Raw genomic sequence first — 23,419 nt, 5'->3', positions numbered from 1 at the left:
TCCATTAATTTAAAGAATTTCCATGTGACAGAAAGTTTTTGAAGTTAAGGCCTAAAAATAGTTGTGGAAGGGGAGAAAATTATTCTCAACTAAAAGCTAATCCACTAGGAAATTCTCTTTTCCCTCTTTCAGTGGCAATGGCTGAAATATTTCAGTTAAAAAGTAAGCAAAGAAGTTGTGARCAACCTGATCAGAATGCATACATAAATATTTGTACCTGTACATGCACACAGACATGCAAATCTAAGTAATAATTTCCAGCAAGACCTGTCCAATATACAATACAACAGTGGAATTGGGCAAATCTACAAACCTTTAGCCCAGAGCCCTCCGTATTAGAGGTCCTTTTCCAGCAGAAAAAAGTCCTGTGACCACACTGCTCTCCCACCTGTGGAGATAAACTGCTAATGAACATYGGTCCAATGATTGCTTCCTGCTTTCCTTAGCCATTTCCCAGTCCTGGGGATTCCTACCTGACCAAGAGACCTAAAGAATAGATATTTAACATGGATGGGGAACCACCAGAAGTCTGAATTTCAGAACTGGACGAAGGGGAAAAAGATKGTGCTGTAAACTGTAGTTTGAAGTTTTCCCTGTGTACAGGCAGTTCACTGCAGTATTAAACTTTGAATGTTTCAGGTGCTGACATAGTTAATTTAATAACATATTAATTTCAGAGGTGTGTGCAGATTCAGCTGTACAAATACTTTCCCTGATGATCCTGAAAGTATCCCTTGAATAGTTCTCCCAGAATGTCCATGTTAGCCATTGGGAAATTCCTCCTTGCCTTTTTATTTTTAATACATCTACCAAATCCTCTTACCTGTRTTGCAGGGGCAAGTTCTAATTCTGATGTTGAATCAGAGTCCAAGGCACTCTTGACATTAGTCAGCTCAGACTGTGATCTGTTTTCTGTGGACCTRGAAATAATGCATTTACATACTCAGCACTGGGACACGCTGCCTTAGGTCTTACAGGTTGATAAGAACACACTGATTAATTAGAATATTTCTTTCAACTGGATTGTTTAACTTGCACWTAGCAAAAATGCCTGGGCCTTTCTCAGTGTTGCACTGTCCAAAATATGTGCTTGAACACATTTAATGACATCATAACAGTTTTAATAACATGATCTGTTAACAAGTAAGCATTTCTGTAAATTAAGAAAGCTAGGCTGGAAATATTTTTGTAAGGAAAGCAAAAAGTTGTACCATAAAATCTCTTTTGATGGAGCTCTGGATGATGATGATGTTCTGTCTGCAGAAGGGTGGACCTTGCTACTCCTGTCTCCATGAAAACTGACATCATCCCATTTCTCTATCTGTGTCTGAATATCAACTGAAAAATAAAGAACAGAAAGAAATGAATCTTTTAAAGAAACCACTGCTGAAAATTTTATCTCCTCTGTTAAACGTATGTTATAGAGAAAATAAAGCCACCAAAGACTATCCAATATACAGAAATATTGTGCATCTTTCCAGCTGATATGCTGTGAAAATATTTGGAAATTCACTTTTTTCTAAATCTGTTAGCATTCATGGTCAGTGTAACTCTTGATTTAAAATCAGTGATTTGCATGTAATTTAGTCAAATTGTGAAAATAAAGTTTCTTTTGGAGACCAACATGTAAAAATGACCATGTAGGCAACGGATATTATTCAGTCACATGTCAGACTCACTTTGCAAAGATCAGATGTTCAGCTCYTGTTTGAAGATAAAGGTTTCTAAAAGAATTTCTGTGCTGATGAATGGAAAATTTGCTGCCTTGGTATAAATTACATTTACCTTGCAAATTTCTCAGTTGCACTGCAAGTAATTTAGTTTGGATGGAACTAAATTAAATTCACCTTTTCCAAAGCTTGTTGATAGATCGGGCTTGGCAGGATATTGAGTTGTTTCTGGGATTTTTTTTCCAGTCTGTATAAATATATCTCTCTTGTCAAGAATGGATTTTTTTTTATCCTCTGGTATGAATAGATAAAGCAGTATTTCCAAATATGATGTGCATTTCTGACACCTGCAGTTCTGAAAAGGACACCAGTTTGGCCTGCCACTCATTTGTGTCGTTTACCAGTTTCTCATCATATCCCTACAKATTTTTCTACCATTTTACACACCCTGACTAAATTCCTTTTTCTAGAGAGTTTTCAAAACTTTATTAGTGACACTTAKTGACAACTTAATAGGAATAATAGGGATAACGGGGAGCAAAGGTTACGCTGCTGAAATGTGGTGCAGCAAAAATTCTGGCATTGCTCATTATTTTGTGATAGTAGCCAGGAGAAACTTGTGCTAAGCAAGGCTATGGAGCACTGATAAAATAGCTACACTCTTACCTAAATCTAGAGAAGACTTGTCTGCAACTTTGACAGCCTGGACTTTMTGCTCAGAATCCACACTGATCAGGTCAGGATTCTCTGTCTTCTTTCTGTGGGTTGAAGCTTTTAAGCCTTCACTTCTTGAAGGATTCTCTGGYTTCTTTGCTTTGTTTTGGGTTTGTAAGACAGGTTCACTAAGATCCAAGAGATCCAGACCTGTTGATAATACTTAGAGACAAAATGTTAAAATTCAATGTTGTTTTAATTCAAATAGCTCTCTTTTTAAGATTTGTTTAAATTGGGGGAAAAAAATTACTGATGTGTTTACGTTTGACTAGAATTAGAGTATATTTCCTGGCTAAATATACTGAGCAGTATATTAAAATATGTCTGGGGATTTCAGGTGCTTAACTGAATGCAGTTTAATGGATTGCCAAAAAAGGCTTTTCYTCTAAAAATCTTAAAGACATGTGAGGTCTTATGGCTGGGACCTTTACGGATTTGCCTCTGTTATGAGGGTTCCCTGTACAATTGAGCTTTTAGATAAGATTTGGTTTAGTCTTATGATTTATCAAGTCCTGGTAACAGCTGCTTAGGGCACTACTGCTGTGCCTCAATCCTTTTGGGAATAGCTGGAGCATGCGACCCTCWATGACCTGGGTCATAAAAGAATGATCATATGCTTAGTAATGGTTTCTACTGTTGTTGCAGCTTGTCCTTTGGGGCRTAAATACTGAGTATAAAGTCTAAAGCTTTTCTATTAAGGACTGTATCAGTGTGAAAGGAATGTTCCATTTCAGTTCTTCCTTTCAAAGTTGCCTAAAGAGTAATGTTTGTAATTCTTTAGCATGTAAAAGGTAGAAAAACTTCTTTATTATCGTATTACAGGGCAGGTGTTTTTGACAAATCAGTTTGCATTACCTCTTGCAGTGCTTTATCTGTGTTCTTAGGAATCACTGAATTTCATCAATCTTCATATAATAAATTTTTATTATTAAATAAATCCAATTAACACCCCCCCACCCCAAACTGATAGATATTCAAGGCAGGTATAAAATTTGCAGGTACATTTCACAACAAACACCATTCTTAAACAATCTGAAATAGTTCTATTCACCCCTGTAATATCTTCAGCTATATTTTTTAAGGAAAAAATATTATTTTAAATTGTTAAGTCAGTATTTCAGCTTTTATTACTAGAACTTGCATGCTGCTTTAGACACATATTAATTAGGTGTGAAGATAACCACTCAGCTGCCAATAATTCATAAAAAAATTCCATGTATATACATTTTAATTATAAAAATAAAAAAATTGAAAAGATTAAATTTATTGGCTTCTAACAAGCCAAGTCCTTTCATAAGACAGCAAGAGACATAGCAGTGCTGTGCTGATTTTATTATCTGCTCAACRGCATTGATCACCTTTGGACAGATACCGAGTAGGAAGGGGCTAGTTTCTAAAATTACTTCCAAAGGACAATGTTCTTAAAATAGAATTCAGTATAATTCAAAAGGCTTTCAGGATTCACTCTTTCTTATTATCTTCTTGACTATCTCATTGCAACACAAAGGAGGTAAGAAATGTATTAGATCCTTTCATTAATAAAGTGTCCAAACTCAGCCTGGATAAAGTGTTTTGATACCTCCCCCCTTTTTCTCTCTAATATTTCATTCTAGCTTTCATTAAAATAAATAATCCTTGTTTGGTTTGATTAAAACTAGACTAAAAGTGGCTTTCACATAGGTTAAAATTTTGCAAAACCGAATACAGAGAACTGATCCAAACTCATATGTGCATCCTGTGAAACTTCAACAAATTGCCTTAATTTCAAAAGATCTGCTAGAATTGATGTGTTTTGAATCATATAAAATTTCCCTTAAAATGGAATTAACAAAGTTTTTCTACTAACAGGTCAGGCAACTGTAATTTAATGCCAGCTCGTGATTTTGTGCAAACAGAAACAATCCAAGAAATCACTTGACAAAAAAGTGCTGTTATTAAGCTAAAACTGAAACTATTTTTCTCCAGTGAGGAATAATAAAAAGTTTACCTGCTGTATTCGATGTTACAGGCCTTGCAACAGCTTCAGGCTTAGTTTCACAGAGAAAGTCATCAATGGAGGGGCTCAGGAGGGGTCTGCTCTCCTGCTGCTCATTCACCAGCTAGCAACAAAGAACCCCAGGTCACAGAGCGTTCTTGGGATGCAGTATTTACAGAAATAAAACATATTTGCACAGTATCATGTGCTTTATTTTTAATTGTGAGAGTAAGATATTTCAATTAGAAGATGTGCAAATAGCACTGGGATTAAAATTTTAAAAGAAGCTTTAGTCACTCTTTCAGGGCAAAATTATATTCCAGTTTTACAAATCACACAAAAATAAAGCAGCAAGATGATTTTTCCTTGGCAGTTATTGCATACTRTTGCTTATAGGGCTAAAGTATCCAGGGTCTGATGCAGCTCCCTTCAAATCCATGGTGAAGTTGGCCTTCTCTATCACCAGGAGGCTAAGCAGGGCTTTTATTTTTATTTTTATTTTTTTGGAAGTGGCCTTTTTTTCCCCACAAGTAACATGCTTCCCCACAGAAATAGCATTTCATCTTGCACATAAGCATTAGCCCATTAAACAATAACCTGCTGAGACAGAAAACACTTCCCTGCCATACAACGACGTGTGAATGACAGTGGATGGAGCCTGGTGAGTGTATGAACTTCCTGACTGTGGGAAGACTGATAAAAAACCTTTTATTTTGCATTTTTAATTGCATAAATGCACTGGTGTTCTGCTACCTGACAGAAATCTCTGTATTACAGGCCGTTTAATGTATTAGRAATTAAAAAGACAAAACAGTACAAGTCTCAGAAATAAAAGTCTCCTCTTTGCCATCTATCTCTGATTAGAGGATCAAGACCTAAGCTGAGCTGGAGGGATGTCTGATGGTGTGCCCTGCAGTTACTTTATCTTAATATCTTAATTTCTTTATCTGAAAATATGTTTTCCCACTGTTGCTTTTGTCTGGAGCTCTCAKCTTTGTTTTATCCTCCCTACTCTTCTTCTTGTGCTTCTGTGTTGACTCTTTTTCCATTTCCCGMATTTTCAAAATTTTCTCTCAGATATGTTTGAATTTCTAAATTTAGGATGCTAATATGGACTAAAACTGGCCAAAAAGTGTATTTACTCATCCTCATATTTGTTAAATACTGGCCCTGAGCTACTCCAGCAGCAGGATTATCTCKAAAGTTATTACAGCAAATCAGATTAGATTCACTGCTGTTCAGTGCTTGATTTCTGTACTGCAAAGTTGCAGGAAAATACCGGAGCTCTTGAAACAAAAAAACCCCTCAATTTTGATGGATCAAACASTGAAGCTGGTATCTAACACTGACTTGCTGTGTGTGTGCACAAAGGCATTTGCCCAGGACCTCAGAGCTTTGCACTGAAACACCAATTTCCACGAGTACCATGGAAGACAGATGAGTGATTGCCTGCCCAGCTGAGTGCAGCACAACCTGCAAATGTGGCCTCTGAATTTAGAAACCTGGCAGTGCTGCTGTCCCAAACTCCAAATGTGCAAGTGCTAAACCCAGACTGCAGATGCTCCTCACCAGGGATGTGATCATGGGGGTTTAACTCTGGACTGGCTGTCCAGGTTGCTGTCTCATTCAAGGCACAGAAGGCACTTGCTTAATTTGGTAAATCTCAACACTTGTTTGGAAATTGCATTTATATCAAATGCACATCTTTGATTTCCATTATCCCCAGGTCTACAAATTCACTGAATGCTGATATTTAAGACTTAACCTAATTTTTCTTTTTATGCTTTGGTAACAATCCTAACTCATGACTATTTTTGAAAAACATGAACCTGGATGCCTAGTTAAGTTTYATTCATGCTACTTTTAGTATTTTAAACTTTTATCCAGATATCAGCAAAAATTGATTGTGTATATTTTTCYTTTTGCATTTACACAGCATAAAGAAAAGTCTTAGACCATTTGGAGAGTGGCAGGAGGGATGAAAGAAGAGGTTGTATAGGAATCACTGTAAATAAAAAAAACTTCAGAGGAAATATTCCGTTCCTGTATCTATAAGACTGTCARTAGGGTACATTATCACATAAGATTCGGATGCTTATCAGGTTTCCCATTACATTCTGTGGAAATTTTCTTCAGTAGAAAAGATTGGGGGTAGGATGGAATAAAGCAAGATTATAATAACCGAAGCACCCAAGATCACTCATTGCAGGCAGTAAAGGACAGAGAATCCAAAGACTGACTGGAAAGGCAATTTATTGCCCAAACCTACTGCAGAGGTCAGAAAATAAACTCTGGGAAGATCAGAAATAATGCTAAGAATCAGAGTCATGAAGGGGAAGGAGACAAGAATAATAAAGATCTGAATTTTTTGAAGGTCTAACTGAAGTATGAGGGCTAATGKTTTTTTTTCCCTTTTCCAAGATGGTTATCATGTCCTTAGAATTTTCTTTATTATGTTTATTAGATTTAATTACATTTTACAGCAAGACCAAAAGAGTTTGAATTGCTTGTGCTRACAAAATGAAGATTGAATAGGAATGTAGTTACTCTTCATATACCCATAAAGGGAGATTGGTCAGATAACAYTGGAGGAGGAAAGTTATTTCAGCTGTAGGGAAATATGCTCCCATGGCTAAGGACTAGAAACTGTAGGAAAGGTTTGAAAGGTATTCAAAGATTCCTATGGAAAATAATCTGCTTTCAACTCAAATGTTTGGGTCAAAACAGACAGCAAAACTGATTGTGTCCACTTGTTCTCAATAAACACAAACTATGTATAGCAACAGGATATATTAGAAAAGTACCATTTTGACRTGAAACAGGCATTTAATGATGAATTAAGACATAACAAGTTAGAGTGCCAGGGGCTATTTTTTCTGTAGGGAAGTGGGCAGCGGGGTAGATTTTTGGCATTATTGTGTAWGCAGTGTCACTTGTTAAGCCCTTGGTCTCACACTCGGAATTTCATTTTGCTGCCTCATGTMCTGTACCAAATTTATCCACAGCTTAATTCTGCTCAACTTATTAGAGTTATATCAGGCATGAATTTGGAGTAGGGCATAAAAGATTTATGAGATGAAACCTATGATCTATATTAAACCAATAATTTATGGTTCTCAARCACCTATCAGGTTGAAAATCACAGAATGCTTTAAAACATTCATGAATCAAGCCTGGCACCACCTCAGAGCTGAGGAGTATTATCTATGTTACAGATGAGGGAAGCAAAGGGAAATCAGGAAAGCCACCAAGCATCTCTGGGTGCTGGAGAAGCAGCACTGGGGGCAGGAGTCAGTGGATTGATGTGCCCAATATTTGTACACACACCAAGTGGTGCAGACAGCCTGGGAAAATGGGGSTTTCTGAGTACTACTTTAGCCAGTGGGTGCCATAAATTCTCAWAATGTCTCTAAAATTTTGTTTGTCTCTTAAATTGTCTTTATAAGATTCATTTTGATTAAAGAAGAAGCCCACACGCTCCTTTAATTGAAGGATATGTGAGATCTGTGGAGGCTGCTATTCCCTATACTACCAACGCATCTGAAGACACTCAGCCATAGTACAAGATRCTGCGAAATTCAAATGAGTTTTCTGGGAACAGCACAACAGAAAAAGGTGGATTTCTTACCTCAGAACTGCTACTGGAATTTTTCATTCAAAAAAGCATCAAAGTGGGGCTTCTGGATGGTTTGGGAGAGATACTGGGAGAGTCAAAAGTACCTGATATCAGCACCACTGGCTCAAAACACTCAAAGCAAGGATTATTTAGCAGTGACTCTAAGGTACGGTCCTTATCCTATTTTATACACTCACTTACTGCTTTCTTGATCTTTATCTGTTTGCAGTGCACAAACCATGCTGGTTTGTTTCTTTTTAAAAATTTTAATAGGGCATAACATAATACTAGTCTTTAAGATAAATTATTTAGACTCTAAACTGGGGGGGGGGTTTCCAGTCAGGCATGGGCAGCTAATTAGCACCTATGTTTTGAGCACAGAGTGAACTAGTTCTCTTAAATTAAGTGCCCAATTCCCTCCATGTTCAATAGAGAGAGATAAATCCTAGAAAAGCAACTCCAGAGGGAGATCATGCCTGCCCAATTTAGTTTGTCCCTCAGGAGGCTCTCAAAGGCACCTAACTCCCCCCCTGGCTATATATGGGATTTATTTTAGAAGCACTGGCTCAAGAGGCATCTAAAATTCAGATGTAATTCGCTACCGAAGTGAGTTGGATTGGATTTTGGATTGGATCCATTTTGTTGCCTGAGCCTGATTGAATTACTCATGGCACTAATTTAGGAAGCCCCAAACTACTACTGGGTAATCCCCTGTACAGCTCAGCAGCAAAGCTGCTCCAGGGCACTGAGACTTTTTCCTGYACTGCCCACTCAGTGTGGTGAGTGTGGCTGGGCTGTGTCAGTGACATGAGCTGCTCAAACAGTGGTAATGAACAGAGAGTGGGCATGRGCACAGGAGATGGCAGGAAACATTTAACTCAGATTTTCTACTGGAAAAAATTAATTTGTGAACTTTGCTCTGCGAAACTTCTCTGCTCTTAAGGTGAGACTGGAAAAACAGCTAAAAAATTCAGATTGATTCCAGCAGCTTGTAAGTGTTGTGCTTAGAGACACCAGCAACTTTCAATCACTAATTATTTGTATGATACATAGCAGTGGTTTCTTGACAGACAGGCTCTCTGCACACATCTGGCACTTCATGATCTTTGGTGGCACTCACTGAAATAAGAGGAAGGGAGTCAATTGATTTCTACTATTTGTCTCTTTCTGAAAACTGATAAATGGGAACTACAATTAGAAATAGAGGTTATTGTTGTTTAKATAATAACTGAAATTATCGGCCAGACATGTGTGTCTGTGGATCATTATCTTGGCAGGATAAGGACTGGAAGACTTCCTTTTCTGATTGARGAGATGTTTGGAGAGGGAACGCCTGACAAAATCATCAGTCTTGTGATAGGAGTTAAAYTGGACATGCTTTGTTTTACTGCACTCACTTTTCTAATATAATTTTAAAGATTTCACAATCAAAATTACTGCTTCACTTTACTTTACTTAGTCTTTTTTACTAAATGTGATCACTACTTGGTTTTTCGCATCATCCTCATGCYAGGGTGACAATTTTTTCCTTCTCTACCAGGAATGGATGTCCCAGTGAAGCTGACATGAGAGCCAAATATTTGGTTTTCACCAGAAGAGAGAATCAATTCACATGGCACATGGTACAACTGACTCCTGCCTCATGTGATTTGTGGGAAGCTCTAAAACTGAGATGAKTTCATGGTACCCTCTTGCAAAGAGMATTTTGGTGTTGCTGCCTCTCTGAAGACCAGCCTTGCTCACCAGGTGATAACCAATGCTCTGTTGCTAGGCAGTAGGAAGTGTGTGGAGTGACCTGTGAATCACAGGTGACAATTTCTTTATCTGAAATCACACAAACCAAATCACCCCCCAGAGCTTAGGCCTGTCAGGGTTTGTGTGAAGTTAGAGAAGCTGTGGGAGGATTGCTGTAGACACTGCACTGGATATTTGAATTCACGTGCCAGCTGTGTTGTTTAAAACCTCTGCTTGTGTTCCATGTGCATAAAGAGCAGTTGCATTGCTGAGTGRCAATTCTTGCTGGGATCCCTCTGTCCCTGTGTGTCCAAGGGCTGAGCTGTACAAGTGATGGTGTGTTTTTGCAAGGTACAATTAAACATCTCACAGTTTGATATCTCCTTCCCTCTCTTCAAGCTGGTCTGGCTAAAGGAGCCATGGGAGCTGTGTCTGACCCCTGCATTTTGGCCTTGCTCCAGCAATGCACTTAAACATGCTCTGCAAAACTCAAGGTTAAGCACGTTGCTCTTGTCATACTTTAACTGTGAYTGACAGTTCGGCCTCTACCACAGAGAAATGTGATTTATTGTAAATCTGCCTGTTGCATCCCATGACTGCATCCTCTATGCACTTTTTTAAGTTAAAGGAAGCTGTTATCTAAAATGGAATGCCTTCCCCTCCTGGGTGTTGGAAGCTTTTATTTATCATTTGGCCATGAGCTTTCTTTGTGGTGTTACCTGGTGATTTCTGATTTAGGCTCTCTCCTACCCCATATCATTATCTAGGCTGAGGATCTACAACAGTGATCAAACACAAAATTTTGTCATTGCCATAGGAGATCCTAGCTATGTCTTTGCATACTGGCTGTAATTGCTTGGAAATCATATGGATTTTGTTGTCCTCTCTGTGGATTTTTCTTCTCAAACAAATTTCTGCAGTGTATCCACAGTTAGGCCATGGTTTTGGATGTCCTACTGTGCTGATCATAGGATTCAAATSGTAAGTTCTTGTCATATGGCCTTTCCCTTTTTAGGAATGTTCATGCCATGTCTGGCTGCTTTGGGTTGTTTTCAGCAGACTGAAGAACTTGAAATTCATAAGCTGTTTGTGAACTGCAATTCAGTAGAACAGTTTCACTGAAAAAAACAGCAYGTTCAGTGAGTCTAGAACTGTAGCACATCGTTTGCAGCTCTCTAACAGGACAGTATATTGCTAGAGCATGAATAAAGAGCCAAGAAGTTTCTGACAAGTATCCTCTATTACTATAAAAAACAGGGCTAAACTGGTGTATTATATTATTCACAGAAAAGGTTTGCCTAATCTTTCTGTCCTTAAGGAATAGTAAGGCATTTTACAATGTATGAAACAGTATGGTTAATTTTTTAAATTTATTGAAAAAAGACACTATCAATTCCCATGGTAAATTCAAATTAAAATTGTTATTTCATGGAAAAATGTATTTAATTCATGTGACAGAGAAATCTACATAACTTGAGGAAAGCAGCCAATTTATGTCTTTTAAGCATATTGTCAAGACAATTTTATTGTACTCATGAGAATATTTCTGCTGAAATTATGCATACTGCCCTAAAAGCAATAAATGTTGAGCAATATTTAACTTAGAGGTAAAGAACCAATTAATATTTGTACTGCTAAGCATGCATTTATTCATTTTTGTATTTCTTTTTTTTTTGCTCTTCATGTATTTACCCTGTCATAAGAATAGATGAAAAAGATGTAAGTAGGACTTAGGAAGTGTCCCCTGATAAACTACTCAAAGCTTTTATAATAAATCAGATTTGAGATGTACAGAAAATAGCACTAATGCATTTATCATGAATCCTTTAGAAAGAATCAAAAAATAGGATCTCAGCTCTAGTTGTCCTAAAATCAGTGAGGAAATTGCCACTGTTCTCAGAGGGAAGATTGGAATGTAYAGTGAATTCTTGTACTCCAGACTTTGATAATAACAGAAGTTAAAACTGGCATGATTTTTGCCCTTTTTACATGAATGTATATCACTTAGAATGGAGTGGATTCTGGTTTTGGTTGATGTGAAAGAGAAGGGAAGCTAATTACATCCACGGAATCATCCCACCATTCTGTAATAATGTTATTGAGAAAACATTTATGGRGTGGGCTGGAAGTCAGTGCAAGCCTAATGCTAAGAAGCTTAAAATGAACATGATTGATTCAAATGGGACTGTTAACTTTATATGGAAAACTGTGATTATGCAATCAAATCCATGTAGGGAGCCTTGATACACACATCAGAAAATCTACTAACAACACTGGGAGCTGAATATTAGCTACCTTTAATCTGTTTCTTCTACAAAATTGAATGGAAGCATTTAAAAGTCTCATGTTAGAGATTAAAAAAAACCCAAACAACCCACCAAAACCCACAGAAAAGCCCMAGAACAAAMCAAATTTWAAAAAAGCTTAACAACGCAAGCAAAAAAGAAAACCAAACCTAAGCATAAACATACCACCACCACCAAAGTAAATAAATGCATACATAGATACGTACATACATACTTACAAACATATATAAAAGCAAATGAAAACCAAAACACCAAAACAGTGGAATTTAGGCAGTGGAAATGTTTGAGTATTTTATTCAGAAGCCCTTAAGCAAATATAAATGTGCYTAGATCAACTACGTATTGGCATGCAAATGAAGCTCACTTAAAAAAAAATAATAGTTCCTACTCTGAATACTAACTAATACCTTACAGACCATAAAAAAGCCTTAAGCATCTGGTGGAGTTAATTGGGGTGTAGTCATGAAACATATCTCTTTTTCTGACATGTGCTGTAGCCTGCAGTTTTCACARGGGAGGATAAATTTCAGCATGTTTCTTATAATGTAATTTTAGCCTTTTAAATTTACTCTTTCCAATTCAAATTCGTAATCTTAAGTGTTCTGTAGGTTAACGTTTTAAACTATAAGTGCTCAAGATCAAATCTGTGCTCTGAGCAATGGCTGTGAGGGTGCTGTCAAYTCTAAGTAGGCAGCTCCTGTATTTTTCACTCACAAGCAGAGGTGCGGAATAGCTTTCAAGATACACTTTGCATTTATTTTTCCTGCTGGTGAAGTTTTCATGGACTCACATTTCTGTTCCATATAGCTCCAAAGTATGTAACTCCAGAATATATTTGCCACAGGATTGTCCTGGATGTGAATCCCCTCCTGCAGTTATTTCTTTCTGTTTTCTTTACAGGGATCCTACCATGAGTAGCTTTCCAACTCTAATAATAATCTAAATTAGGTGTGATGGATCTGGGACAAATAACTCTTGTGACGCTAAGAGTTTTCTTTTGTTTTTGCTGGCAAAGCATTTAAGCATGAACTTTTTTACTGCTCAATAAAGCAGTTAATCATATTTTAAAATATAAGCCTGGGTCGAAGTGTGTGATTGAATCAGATCCTTTGAAGTTCACTGACCTGTAGTAAATTGGGAATTTTCATAGCTGATTGCACAATTAAACTTTGGCTTCAGGGCACATTTAGATTTAAATTTCTCATTAGAAAGTAATTCTGAAGAAAGGGTTTTTTCTTTGACAAATGCAAAAAAGCTGTGAACAGGTTAAACAAAAATTTTCTTTTGCAATTAAAACCAAACTTATGCATGATTTTTCTCATTTATTTCTTTCCTTCAGGTGGAAGTATATTGGTTCATAGCTTAATATCCAGTTCATCTTTGAACCTTCTTACACCYTTTCTAGGTTCTGCTCATATTAAAAAAATACCTTTTTTTAGTTTGTCCCAGTCTCTTATAAATTATCTTAAAAAAGATAAAGGGAGACAGCAACATGGATAGAGTTATGTTCTACAAAATCCTATTAGAACTGAAAGATCACTCTCTTGATGCTTGAAGTATTAAATTTGGCAACTACTGAATCCTTTTTCACACCAGTAAGTGTGAAGAAAGTGACTTTTATGGAAGGTAATTGAGGGCGGGAAGACAGGATTACAAAAAATAGACACTGAAAGGTCTATTCAATTACCAGGAATACCCCTCTGCTTATTGTAGCACACTCATTACTGCTGGAATGGTGATTGAGATTCCCAGCTGTCATATACTGCCAAAGCCCCACAGGAATCTGCAGTACTCCTTTGGTTCATGATATTTGAAGATTTGCCTCCAGATCTGATGATATAAAACCGTATCTGATGATAGAACATAATCTACGAATTGAAAACCTAATTTAATTTAATTCACGGTATTTATGTTGAAAAATAGGTGTCATAYTTTACAAGCTGGGCTTTGCCAGGAGCATTACAATAAAATGTGACTATTTATCTGTCTTGTTCTGTGCTGGATATGTTTTTAATGTTTTCCAGAGGAAGATAGTAAAGAGACATATTTCAAGATACAAATTCAGGGGCCTAGTGCATTGTCACTATCAAAAAGAGGATTTAGAGACTCTTCTTTGTGTATCAGATTTCAATTATGCTTCCTGTGGAGTCTGCATCCACAGTCAGACATAATTAATCCTCCATTCATACAGGATTTTGGAAATGGGAGATTTCTCTTTATTTTCTCTTAGAAAAGCCAGTGCTCCTCTGTCTGGGATTGATCTTTGCATTTCACTTGCAGGATTTTTGCTTAGGTAGCTGTAAGGCTGGAGCAGCAGAGGTACCCAATGTACTGAATAACTTCCTGAGATGTGGATCTGCCCACACTGGGTTTGGAGATCATGAGAACTTTGGGAAGACCAGGCCTTATTCTCCTGACCCATCTGGCTTGGGAAATTTGCAGTCAATTTGGAACGGGTTCCACCCCGTGAGCAGCAACCACATCCATCTGTTTCATCATGTAAAGAGCAGAGACAGACACTGGGATGGGGATGGTTGACACAGCGGAGCGTTATCCTGCATGGATGGTTGGGATGAGGGGTTTACACGGACACACRGCAGTGACAGCATCTCAAACCAACACTTCAGCCACAAACGACGTATGCAACGTGGTCGCACAACTGCACATCACACATACATGATGCAGAGATGGCTATGGAAAATACTCACTTTTTCACTCGATTCTGCTTCCTTTTGGCTTCTGCACCCCTTTGGTGCATAGCAGGGAAGTAGGTATTTGTGTTTAGTGGAAGAAATTACACTGACTAACATACATAAGCATTTTACTCATAAATTTATCATGGACTATTGCTGAGGAGACTGACAGACAGCCACTACAAATGGTGTGTTAAACATTTAATGAACCCAGGCTGAACTCCTGGCCCTGTTGAAGCCAATGGAAGTTTTCCATGTCAATTTTTTTTAGGGTGCAGTGAAGGTTTAGAAKGGGTGGCATTTTATGTGGGCTTCTAATTGTTAATCACTTAGTAGAAAATGAGAAATGATGCCTTAAACAGAGCATCTTTTTCCCGTGTGCAATTTCTTCACAGACATTAGAGTTCACCATGAACAAAACCTGGTGTTCAACAGGGGCTGAGGAGGAGGTGCCAGACCTGGTTTCCAAATTAGTAGATGGTATTTCTAGAATGTGTATTAGTGCAGCACATCTGCGATGCTCTGCTAGAGAAGTACGTGTTGGTGTGTGTGCATCTTAGGACTTTTCTAAAGTACAGTAGCTGTTATCCTAAATCRGGAGAGGAATAAAACGGGATTGTGGATTTCGTTTAAGGCTCTCACATAAAAATAACTTCCAGCAATTTCCATTCCCGATGAGCTGGAAGTATTTGTGCGCAGTAAATATTGGCAGTAAAGTAAAAGCTCTTGCCTGGGGAACAAATTCGTGTACGTGAGCAACATGAGGGAATAAAATTCACTCTCGTAACGAGAGTGCTCGGATTTACGGGAGTGTTCAGTCACTGTCTTTAAGAAACCAAGGGAACCACCAAATGTTTGGTGGCTACTCTGAGGTGTGTGTAAAGTTTGGTGTGGGACGTACATCCTTCCTTCGACTGAAGGTGCAGAAATGAAAGCAATGAGATGTGCAAAGTCACATATTCTGATCCAGATCAGGAGCAGAACCCCAGTGAGAGCTTAGGAATGGGATTTGAGAGATYGGAAATGACACTATTGTGAACTAATTCTTATTTTACATATGCACCGAATGGGGTATATTTTAATACATGAATTGCAAATAAGCACTCGCGGCATGAAAACTGATGGCATGAATYAAAACCGAGATATTAAACTGGCTTTAAGCAACTTTCTGGTAACTGAACTGCGCGGGGAGGGGGGGAGAAAAAAAAAATGCATTTTTGTTTAAATTTTCCCGTCAAAACATCTGAACCCCCATGATTTATCCCGGGCTATTTTCCCCGTTCAGTGAAGCACCGGGACGCGGCACCGGGGACCGGCCCAGCCCCCTCAGAGCCCCGCGCTCCGCCCACCTGGGATGCCACAGTGAGGAGGGGCTTTTCTTCTGCAGACTCCTCTCTCGGAATCTCCTTCATCACCATGGCCACAGCCTTATCGGCCGCCCTAGCGCCTTTGCCCTACAACAACAGCGAAACCAACAATGGAGCCAAGTCAGCAGCGGGCTCCGAKCGCCCCCCGCGCCCCCGCGCCCGCCCCGGCCCGGCGGGGCGCCTGGAGGCCGAGCCCGGCTGGAGGCAGGACACGCGCACTGTTTAAAAATAATAATAATAATAATGATAATAGTATAACAAATGGTCCGTGAACCCAGTGGTTAAGGAGACAGTTGGGGTCTAGCCGTGGTCTGGTGGCTCGGTAGAGTTGCCCCAATGAAGCCAACAGGAACCCGGCGCTTCCCKGCTGGAAGCGCCCCGGTGCCAATTTCTGCAGGATAGGATCCCCAGAGTAGTGAGGGCTGGAGGATCCGCCCCTTGATTTAATTTTTGTTACATAAAAGTTTATATCCAAAATAGGTCTTTGGTTTTTTTTGTGTTTTTTTTTTTTTTTTTTTTTTTTGCATTAAAAATAGCACCAAGCCAATTTTTACTTTTCCAAATAAAGCACAGTTCCTTATTGTTCACTGAGGCAAACTCCCTGAAATTTGAATGTATAATCTGGACCCACAGAGTTTTATAGCTCTAGTAACATTTTAAAAAGCAATTTACATCATATAAACAGTCTGGGTTTTTGCTAACAACATAYGGAGCCAAATTCTGCCATCGTAGGCATTGCTACAGCTCTCCTTAAAATGATCATTGCTGTTGAACTTAATGTAAGGATTTTTTTTTTAAACTTGACTTTTCTTAAATTTCACCTACTACATTGTAAATGTTCAGCACAAAACTGAGATATTTTAACATTATTTAATATAAATTAGCCAAACAAAAAGTGCACCAACATTATGTGCGGTACTGTTTGATGCCATTCTTTTTATTTAATGAGCGTCTTTATGATCTTGATTCTCATGGGTTTCTGGACCTTGATCTTTTGTCTTATTTTGATCTCTGCCTCTTGCAAGTGACAGAGAAGGTTGGAGCTTACACATAAAGCATCGCAGCAGAGCTGTGTTATGGCAYTGACCCTGGCCAGGTCCTTGTTATTACACTTTAAAAGCTCCCATTGATTTCCATGGACATTTTAGCTGTGCAAGGACTGCAGGATCTGGCTCCATAAAAGAAGTATTTTACACTGGACTTAAATATATTTAAATACTTAAAAGTCTGTTAACAGAAGGGGTTCTTTACTAAGACATCATATACAAGAATTACCTCCACTAGCAGTGTGTTCTGTGTCAGGTAACCCCCCACTACTGCTTATATTGAACTACAGTTTGTTTCAGAAACATTTCATCAATTGCAGGTAAAACCATTACGTACTATTGCAGGTTCTAAACAGATTTTATTACTGGTCAGGTCAATATTAGATTAGCTTGCTTGTGCAAAACATCACAGATACCCTACAGAGAGTTCTTTGCATGCTGCAAGAAATTCTCAGAGCAGAAGTGTCATAAATGATAAGCATGCTGGATTTGTGATGCCTTTGATATCCAAAGAACTGCAAAGTCATTGTAAAATTAAATATATTAAATTCAATGAGAATTACATTTAATTGGTAAGCATATCAAAGGTTCTGGGCCAATTACGTGTTTGTTCATGATTCATATGACATATTCCAGGTCTATGAAGTTTGTTTCCAGTATGACACATGAGCTATCATTAGCTAGTACTAATAGCATGCTATTGGTCTTTATATAATGTAGTCCTTTGGTGCTGAGTGCTAGGACAAAATATTTTATCAGCTAGGAAGGATGCATTGGAAAGCATGCAGTGCTTTTTATTTCTTGCAGAGAAAAACCCACCAAAGCAAAGGTCAGGTCACTTTTTTGAAGACAGAGCCACTTTTTCTTCAAGGTTTCACCTACTGCCTGAAAAGAGTCATGATACTCGTATTAGTGCCTGCTGTTCATCCTCCACACACGTAACTGCAAAGCCCTGGGAGTGGCTGACACCAAATATAAAATCTGTCTCACCAAAAGTGGCCATGCTGCAATGAAGAATAGCAACCCAAAGAATACCTCTGTGCTGTTTTTAAGGAGCAGACTTTGTTTATTAGCTAGGCAAAGCAAGTGGGTTGATGTTACCGTTTTAATTTTTTTTTTTAAGTTAGAACTTTAACTTTCCTAAAAGACTGTGTGTAAGTCAATTTGACATTTCTGGCTACTCAGCCTGTGGTACGTAAAACATCTTGAAAATAGAAGTTGATAGCAATTTCCTGGATACCAAAGAGAAAGTCAATGCACTGGAATAGCTTAAATTGTCAGATTCTGCTGGAGAGATACACAGGGGAGCAATTCACTGGAAAATGCAGGTTTTTATTCTGTTGACTAGAAATTAATATTGCTGTCCAGTGTAAAGTAGGTAAGCTTGAAAATTKTGGTCTCTCTTCACTGTAGTGACCACTATGTAGCCAATTCCTAGCTATGAACCAATTAGGCAGAAGAATTGGAGAGAAATAAAATCGKTTTTTCTGTGATCAGGATAACTTTGTTACTGTTGTGAACTGCAGCTGAAATTAAAATCTACAACACATTTATTCCAACAACTTTTGAAGAATTATTATTTCTTTAAGGAGCTGTTAACTTGGCCTCCTTCGATACTAAGTGTTGTTTCTCAGCAAGCCAAAGTGCTGTATAAATTTACCTGCTACAGAAGTTTATTGCTCAAACACTGTAATTCTCTAACAGCTAATTTTACACTTGCCAGGACTTAAAAATGAACAGTTTGTTGGTGGTGGAGATTTGCAAGGTAAGTTACTTTCTTATGTAAACCACAGTTTAACAATTCAGTAAATAAATTTTATCATTCCCTATTAGTTTGCAATATAGAAATGGAAACAATTGTAATGTAGAACATGACAGCCCATGTATGAATCATGACAAATGTGAATTGATGAAGGAAAAAATGTSTTATTTGTTTTAATGGAACATACTGCTTAAGCAAAACTGAGAAACGTGGCAGTATTTYGTTATTTGACACATTAAAAAAATTCAACAGTTCCTTTAGGTAATGTCTCCAAAGCAAAATAAGGAATAGAGTTCAGAGTATYCCCCTCATGCCAAATCTTTATATTAGCATTGGGTTCAAAACTCAACAACAATTTCTCTAGGCTTTTCCTTTGGGATTGGATAATGGATAGGAACAGACATTTCCAATAGGAGTATTCCTATTTAGCAGGATTTTGTAAAGAAATACTTTTTCTTCTGCTGCTGTTTCTGAATAGTTCCAAATTAAATTTTGAACAAGTCACACTATTTAGATGTGGTACTTAGTAATGAGTATTTAATTAAATTGCTGTGAGAGCACATTAATGTAAATTTCTAGGGCAGCATGAAGTTGATYTTTGTTTTTCTGTAAGTGATGCCTGTAGCTTTGTAATCATGCTCATGGATGATAAAGCTTTAAGTACTTGGGACCAGCTGATCACCTTCAGATCCTCATGGGCAGATCAGAATAAACACATGGTCAGACTTGAAACATTACTATTCAGTTCAATACTATATAATTCTGTCATTATTTTCTTCATTACAATGATTTGCAAATTTGTTCTTGCATATGAAAAGCCAACAGCCAATGCATTATAAATGTTTAACATTTTGACAACAGTATTTAAACTATAATGATTAATTGCAGAAATTCTTTGTTGTCATCTATGCAATAAAAGGATTTTATCTGAAACCATTTTATAATTAGAAGTTTGCTTCTGACAAATATTTAAGACACTTGAATACCAGGTACTTGAAAATATGAAGGTACTTGAATCCCAAATTCACTTCTCAGGAATATTTATAGTACCTATTCTTGTGAGAAAGTGAGCAGAAAGAAATTGAATGATCAGATTTTTTTTTTTATTATGTATACATGGAGAAAGTATTTAATCTTTACACAGACCTGTGCTGTTCCATTTGTTTTCCAAAGATCCTACCAAGCTGTTTCAGCTTTAACTGACACACTGCAATGCATTGCTGTTCACTGAGCTATGGGAAATCATCTCAACKTGGGCATGTTTGAATTTAAGCTTCTGTAAAATGCAAGTTTTAAGACAGCTTTCCTTGTAAAGGAATTTGATAGATAAAATAATTGGTTTTCAGACAGTGCTGGTGCAGGTATGACAGGGAGTACTGGTTTCATACCATCTCTCTTTCTATCTGAGGAGAAACAGGAACACCTTGCTGCATTTATGAATGTAATGTCAAAAAAGTGGCCACTTGTCCTGAACTTTCCCACCGGGCTATTAAATTGAAGTGTTTWAAATCAAAATATCATCAAACCCCACCAGTTCAGGATGTCTTGAAGTACCCATTTGCACTTTAAATATCTTTAATACGTTGAGAGGGGCTTATGAAAGATGCGTTATGAGAACTCTTAAGTTTTCATAGCTGTTGTCCTCCTGTGTTGGGAGGAAGAACAGGGAGAGCTGCTGAACATGTTGAATTTGGGAGGCTTGGCTGCTTTCCAGATCCCCCAGCAGCTGATGTATTAGAGTATCAGCTAAGCAGACTATTCAAAATGGCTGTATACTCCACAAATCTTCCTGTTTTGTGCAATTTAAAAAGAAAAATGAAGGGGAAGCTTGGCTTTATCTTTTTAAATTATGCAGTRCTTAGATTTTTACCTCTCAAAATGAACACACACAGCTATGTAATGGTACCATGGGAGTTACAGTGTCCACAATACAACTGTGGATTACATAGAATCTGTTTATTATTTCAAATTTTTCCTTCTCAGGCTTCTATGTTCATGTTCTTTGCATACGTCTTTCTTCTCATCTATACTTTTCTACTTTTTTTTTCTAGTGGTTTTATAGCTTGCATTTTACATATAATTAAAAATAATGAGAAACTTGCCTGGTGAGGCAGTTTTATGAACCAATACAAGATCGATATTTAAACAGAAAATTCTGTTTCATCAAAGCTCTTGGTAGTTTTTTATTGTAAGCCTAATAAAGTCATGTATATATCTAAGATAAATGGGAACATGATTCCTTTAGRCTGACTGTGGTGAGGAAAAGTGAACAAGCTCTCAGTCCTTAACTGGAGGAAACATCATCAGGGTAGACCAGCTTTCAGAACCTGAGCTATTATTATATAGCATTTATATCCTTTGAAACATCTTATCAAGCTGTGTTTGTGATGACCCAAACTCTTCTGACTCACAACTTTAGTAGTTCATTCGTGCAAAATTATGATGAAATACAGAGTTTGCTACGGAGAAGGAAGCAGCTATAGGAAGGCTTGCCCATGAAGTAATTTGCAGTAAAGCAGCTAAATCCCTATTGGCTGAGTTCACAGTGTTCTATTCCTCTTTAATTTCTTTCCCATTTTTTTCATTCCTGTGCTGATGGAATAACAGATCTCAGTATTAATACAGGAAGACTTTACCACATACAAGAAAAATGGCAAAGAAAGAGACAAAAGCTGATAAAAGGAAATCAGCATAAATATCAGCATTCACATTTACCCTCACTGGGTTGTGTCTTATATCCATTTAAATGTCGATAGGGTGGTTAAATTGCATTCCAGTTTGAGAAGCATTTGCATTGAAATGGCACTGTAAGGTTTTCTGTTTATTGACTCTCAGTAACTGATGCAGCACGTGTGCTCCCTGGAGAAGCTGTCTCAATCTGAAGCCCATAGATCCATTCCAAGAGCCAAGTGGGACGGCTTCCAAAGCATCTCTGGTGGAAGCTCTGTGAGACCCATTTTGCTCTCAAGAACTTGTGCAAAGTTACTGTGCTTAACACATCTGAATGCAAATTGTGACTGGAAGTTTCTAAACAATTTTACCAAGTCTAATTCATTCTCTATAAGCTAGTATGATTTCTGCAAGCTAATAGGAGGAGGAGGAGGTGAAATAAGATTTTTCCTCTCTTAAGTTAAAAGTTTTCCTCTCTTAAGTCTCTATGTRTATTTGGAATATACATAGAGAGTGCACATTTTAGTAAGATAACAACACTCTAATGTTGGAACAATAATGATTTAACTGTAAATAGTAAATCCAGCCTGGAATACAGAGCAGGGTTGGTAAGAAGAAGGAGGTCTGGAACAGAACTAACTACTTAGAGGTTGTTTAAGGTTCCAATCCTTTTATGAACAAGTTATATAATATATCTCCTTGTGATAGAAGGCTTGGATGAGATGTTTGGCAGTCCTTTCTTTGCAATTCTCATCTTATAACAAAACCATTGTGAATATGTAGAAACTTTTTAGCACTTACTAGATTGACTTAATAATCTGGAATTGCACTACCAAAGGAGTGAGTCCTTTGCACAATGGTGTATGACTTGAAAAATCTTAGGGAGTAGCTGTGTAATTTCTTTCATCTCTGCTTAGTGTGTGTCAAGGAACTTTGTGAAATCATTTGATTAAGCAACTGGCAATTTTAAATTTGTTTGGTAGTCTTCAACAGAGAATTTATACTGAAAATTAAGAATTAATTTTCTCTCTTATAATTTGAGTTCCTTTTATGTTGACTTCAGTATCATGAGCCCCAATTATCACATACACATAGCAGCAGAATTACTTGTTATTAGTAGCTATATTGCCATGATWATGCATGTGCTGAATTAGAATAAGAGATTCTTTTGGTACTAGTTCAGTGAAAGTGAAATTCCAGGAGATAGATCACTTTCAAAATAAACAATTAGTGACTAATGTGCTGTCGTTTAAATGTGTGTTTACTGCACACATGATGTGTAAAGGATGAAGTTTGCTCCCTCATTTCCTCCCAGCATATGATGTATTRTTCTTTGAAGTGGTAGGGGTTCCTCACCTCCTGCTGCACAATTTTTATAGTTTTGTTTCATGAAACGTTCAGAGAACTCAGACTAATTCTGCTGAGGAAAAGCAATGAAATAAACTGCGAGGTGGTGGTATTTTATGTGGAAAAATCAGTGGCTTATCAGCGGGCATTTTGTAGGAAATGCAGAGTATAAAACATTGTTCTGAGTTAACTGGAGCAGGCAAGCTGTTAGAAGGCAGCTGTTTCTGAGCCTGTTTTACAGAAACTGTTTTATAGSTGTAGCAGTAGGGTAACCCTGAGTAAAATTAACAGCTGTTCTTATTTAACCTCAGATAATGGCTTGAGCTACAATGCTCCAGATAAACATTTAATTTCTTGCATGCTTGTCACAAATGTTTATAGGTGTTGGGAATTTTGCTTTTGACAGTTTTGCTTGGATCTGCTTTTGTATTATCTTTGCTGTCACTGTGAGAGAGCATTCTGTACTCTCAATTGTGCTGTCCTAAGAGTCAAAACACGAATTTATTGATGTTAATATAG

At 37.6% G+C, this 23,419-nt stretch overlaps 1 protein-coding gene across 7 annotated transcripts in view; it reads right to left on the bottom strand.

Moving 5' to 3' along the window:
* The window catches only part of PEX5L (peroxisomal biogenesis factor 5 like), a 97,960-nt gene that overhangs the window by 19,438 nt on the left and 55,103 nt on the right, over positions 1–23,419 (bottom strand). Inside the window, exons 1-7 of one of the 7 annotated variants that reach the window (XM_057379703.1) lie at positions 17,941–18,030; positions 16,058–16,162; positions 4,372–4,483; positions 2,337–2,546; positions 1,212–1,338; positions 824–920; positions 314–388 (exon numbers count right to left, since the gene is read on the bottom strand). In XM_057379703.1, the coding sequence (XP_057235686.1) occupies positions 314–388; positions 824–920; positions 1,212–1,338; positions 2,337–2,546; positions 4,372–4,483; positions 16,058–16,126 (690 nt within the window). In that variant the 5' untranslated portion in view covers positions 16,127–16,162; positions 17,941–18,030. Of the gene's footprint in view, positions 1–313; positions 389–823; positions 921–1,211; positions 1,339–2,336; positions 2,547–4,371; positions 4,484–16,057; positions 16,163–17,940; positions 18,031–23,419 lie in introns of those variants that run through there. The other 6 variants (XM_057379698.1, XM_057379704.1, XM_057379699.1 and 3 more) reach the window with 6 other exon arrangements.

This window comes from Malurus melanocephalus, unplaced genomic scaffold (assembly GCF_030028575.1).
Source record: "Malurus melanocephalus ecotype Western Australia unplaced genomic scaffold, MMel_1.1 scaffold_417, whole genome shotgun sequence".
Lineage (NCBI taxonomy): Eukaryota > Metazoa > Chordata > Aves > Passeriformes > Maluridae > Malurus > Malurus melanocephalus.
The sequence above is the reverse complement of the archived record's forward strand: the minus strand, read 5'-3'. Positions and strand labels throughout refer to the sequence as shown.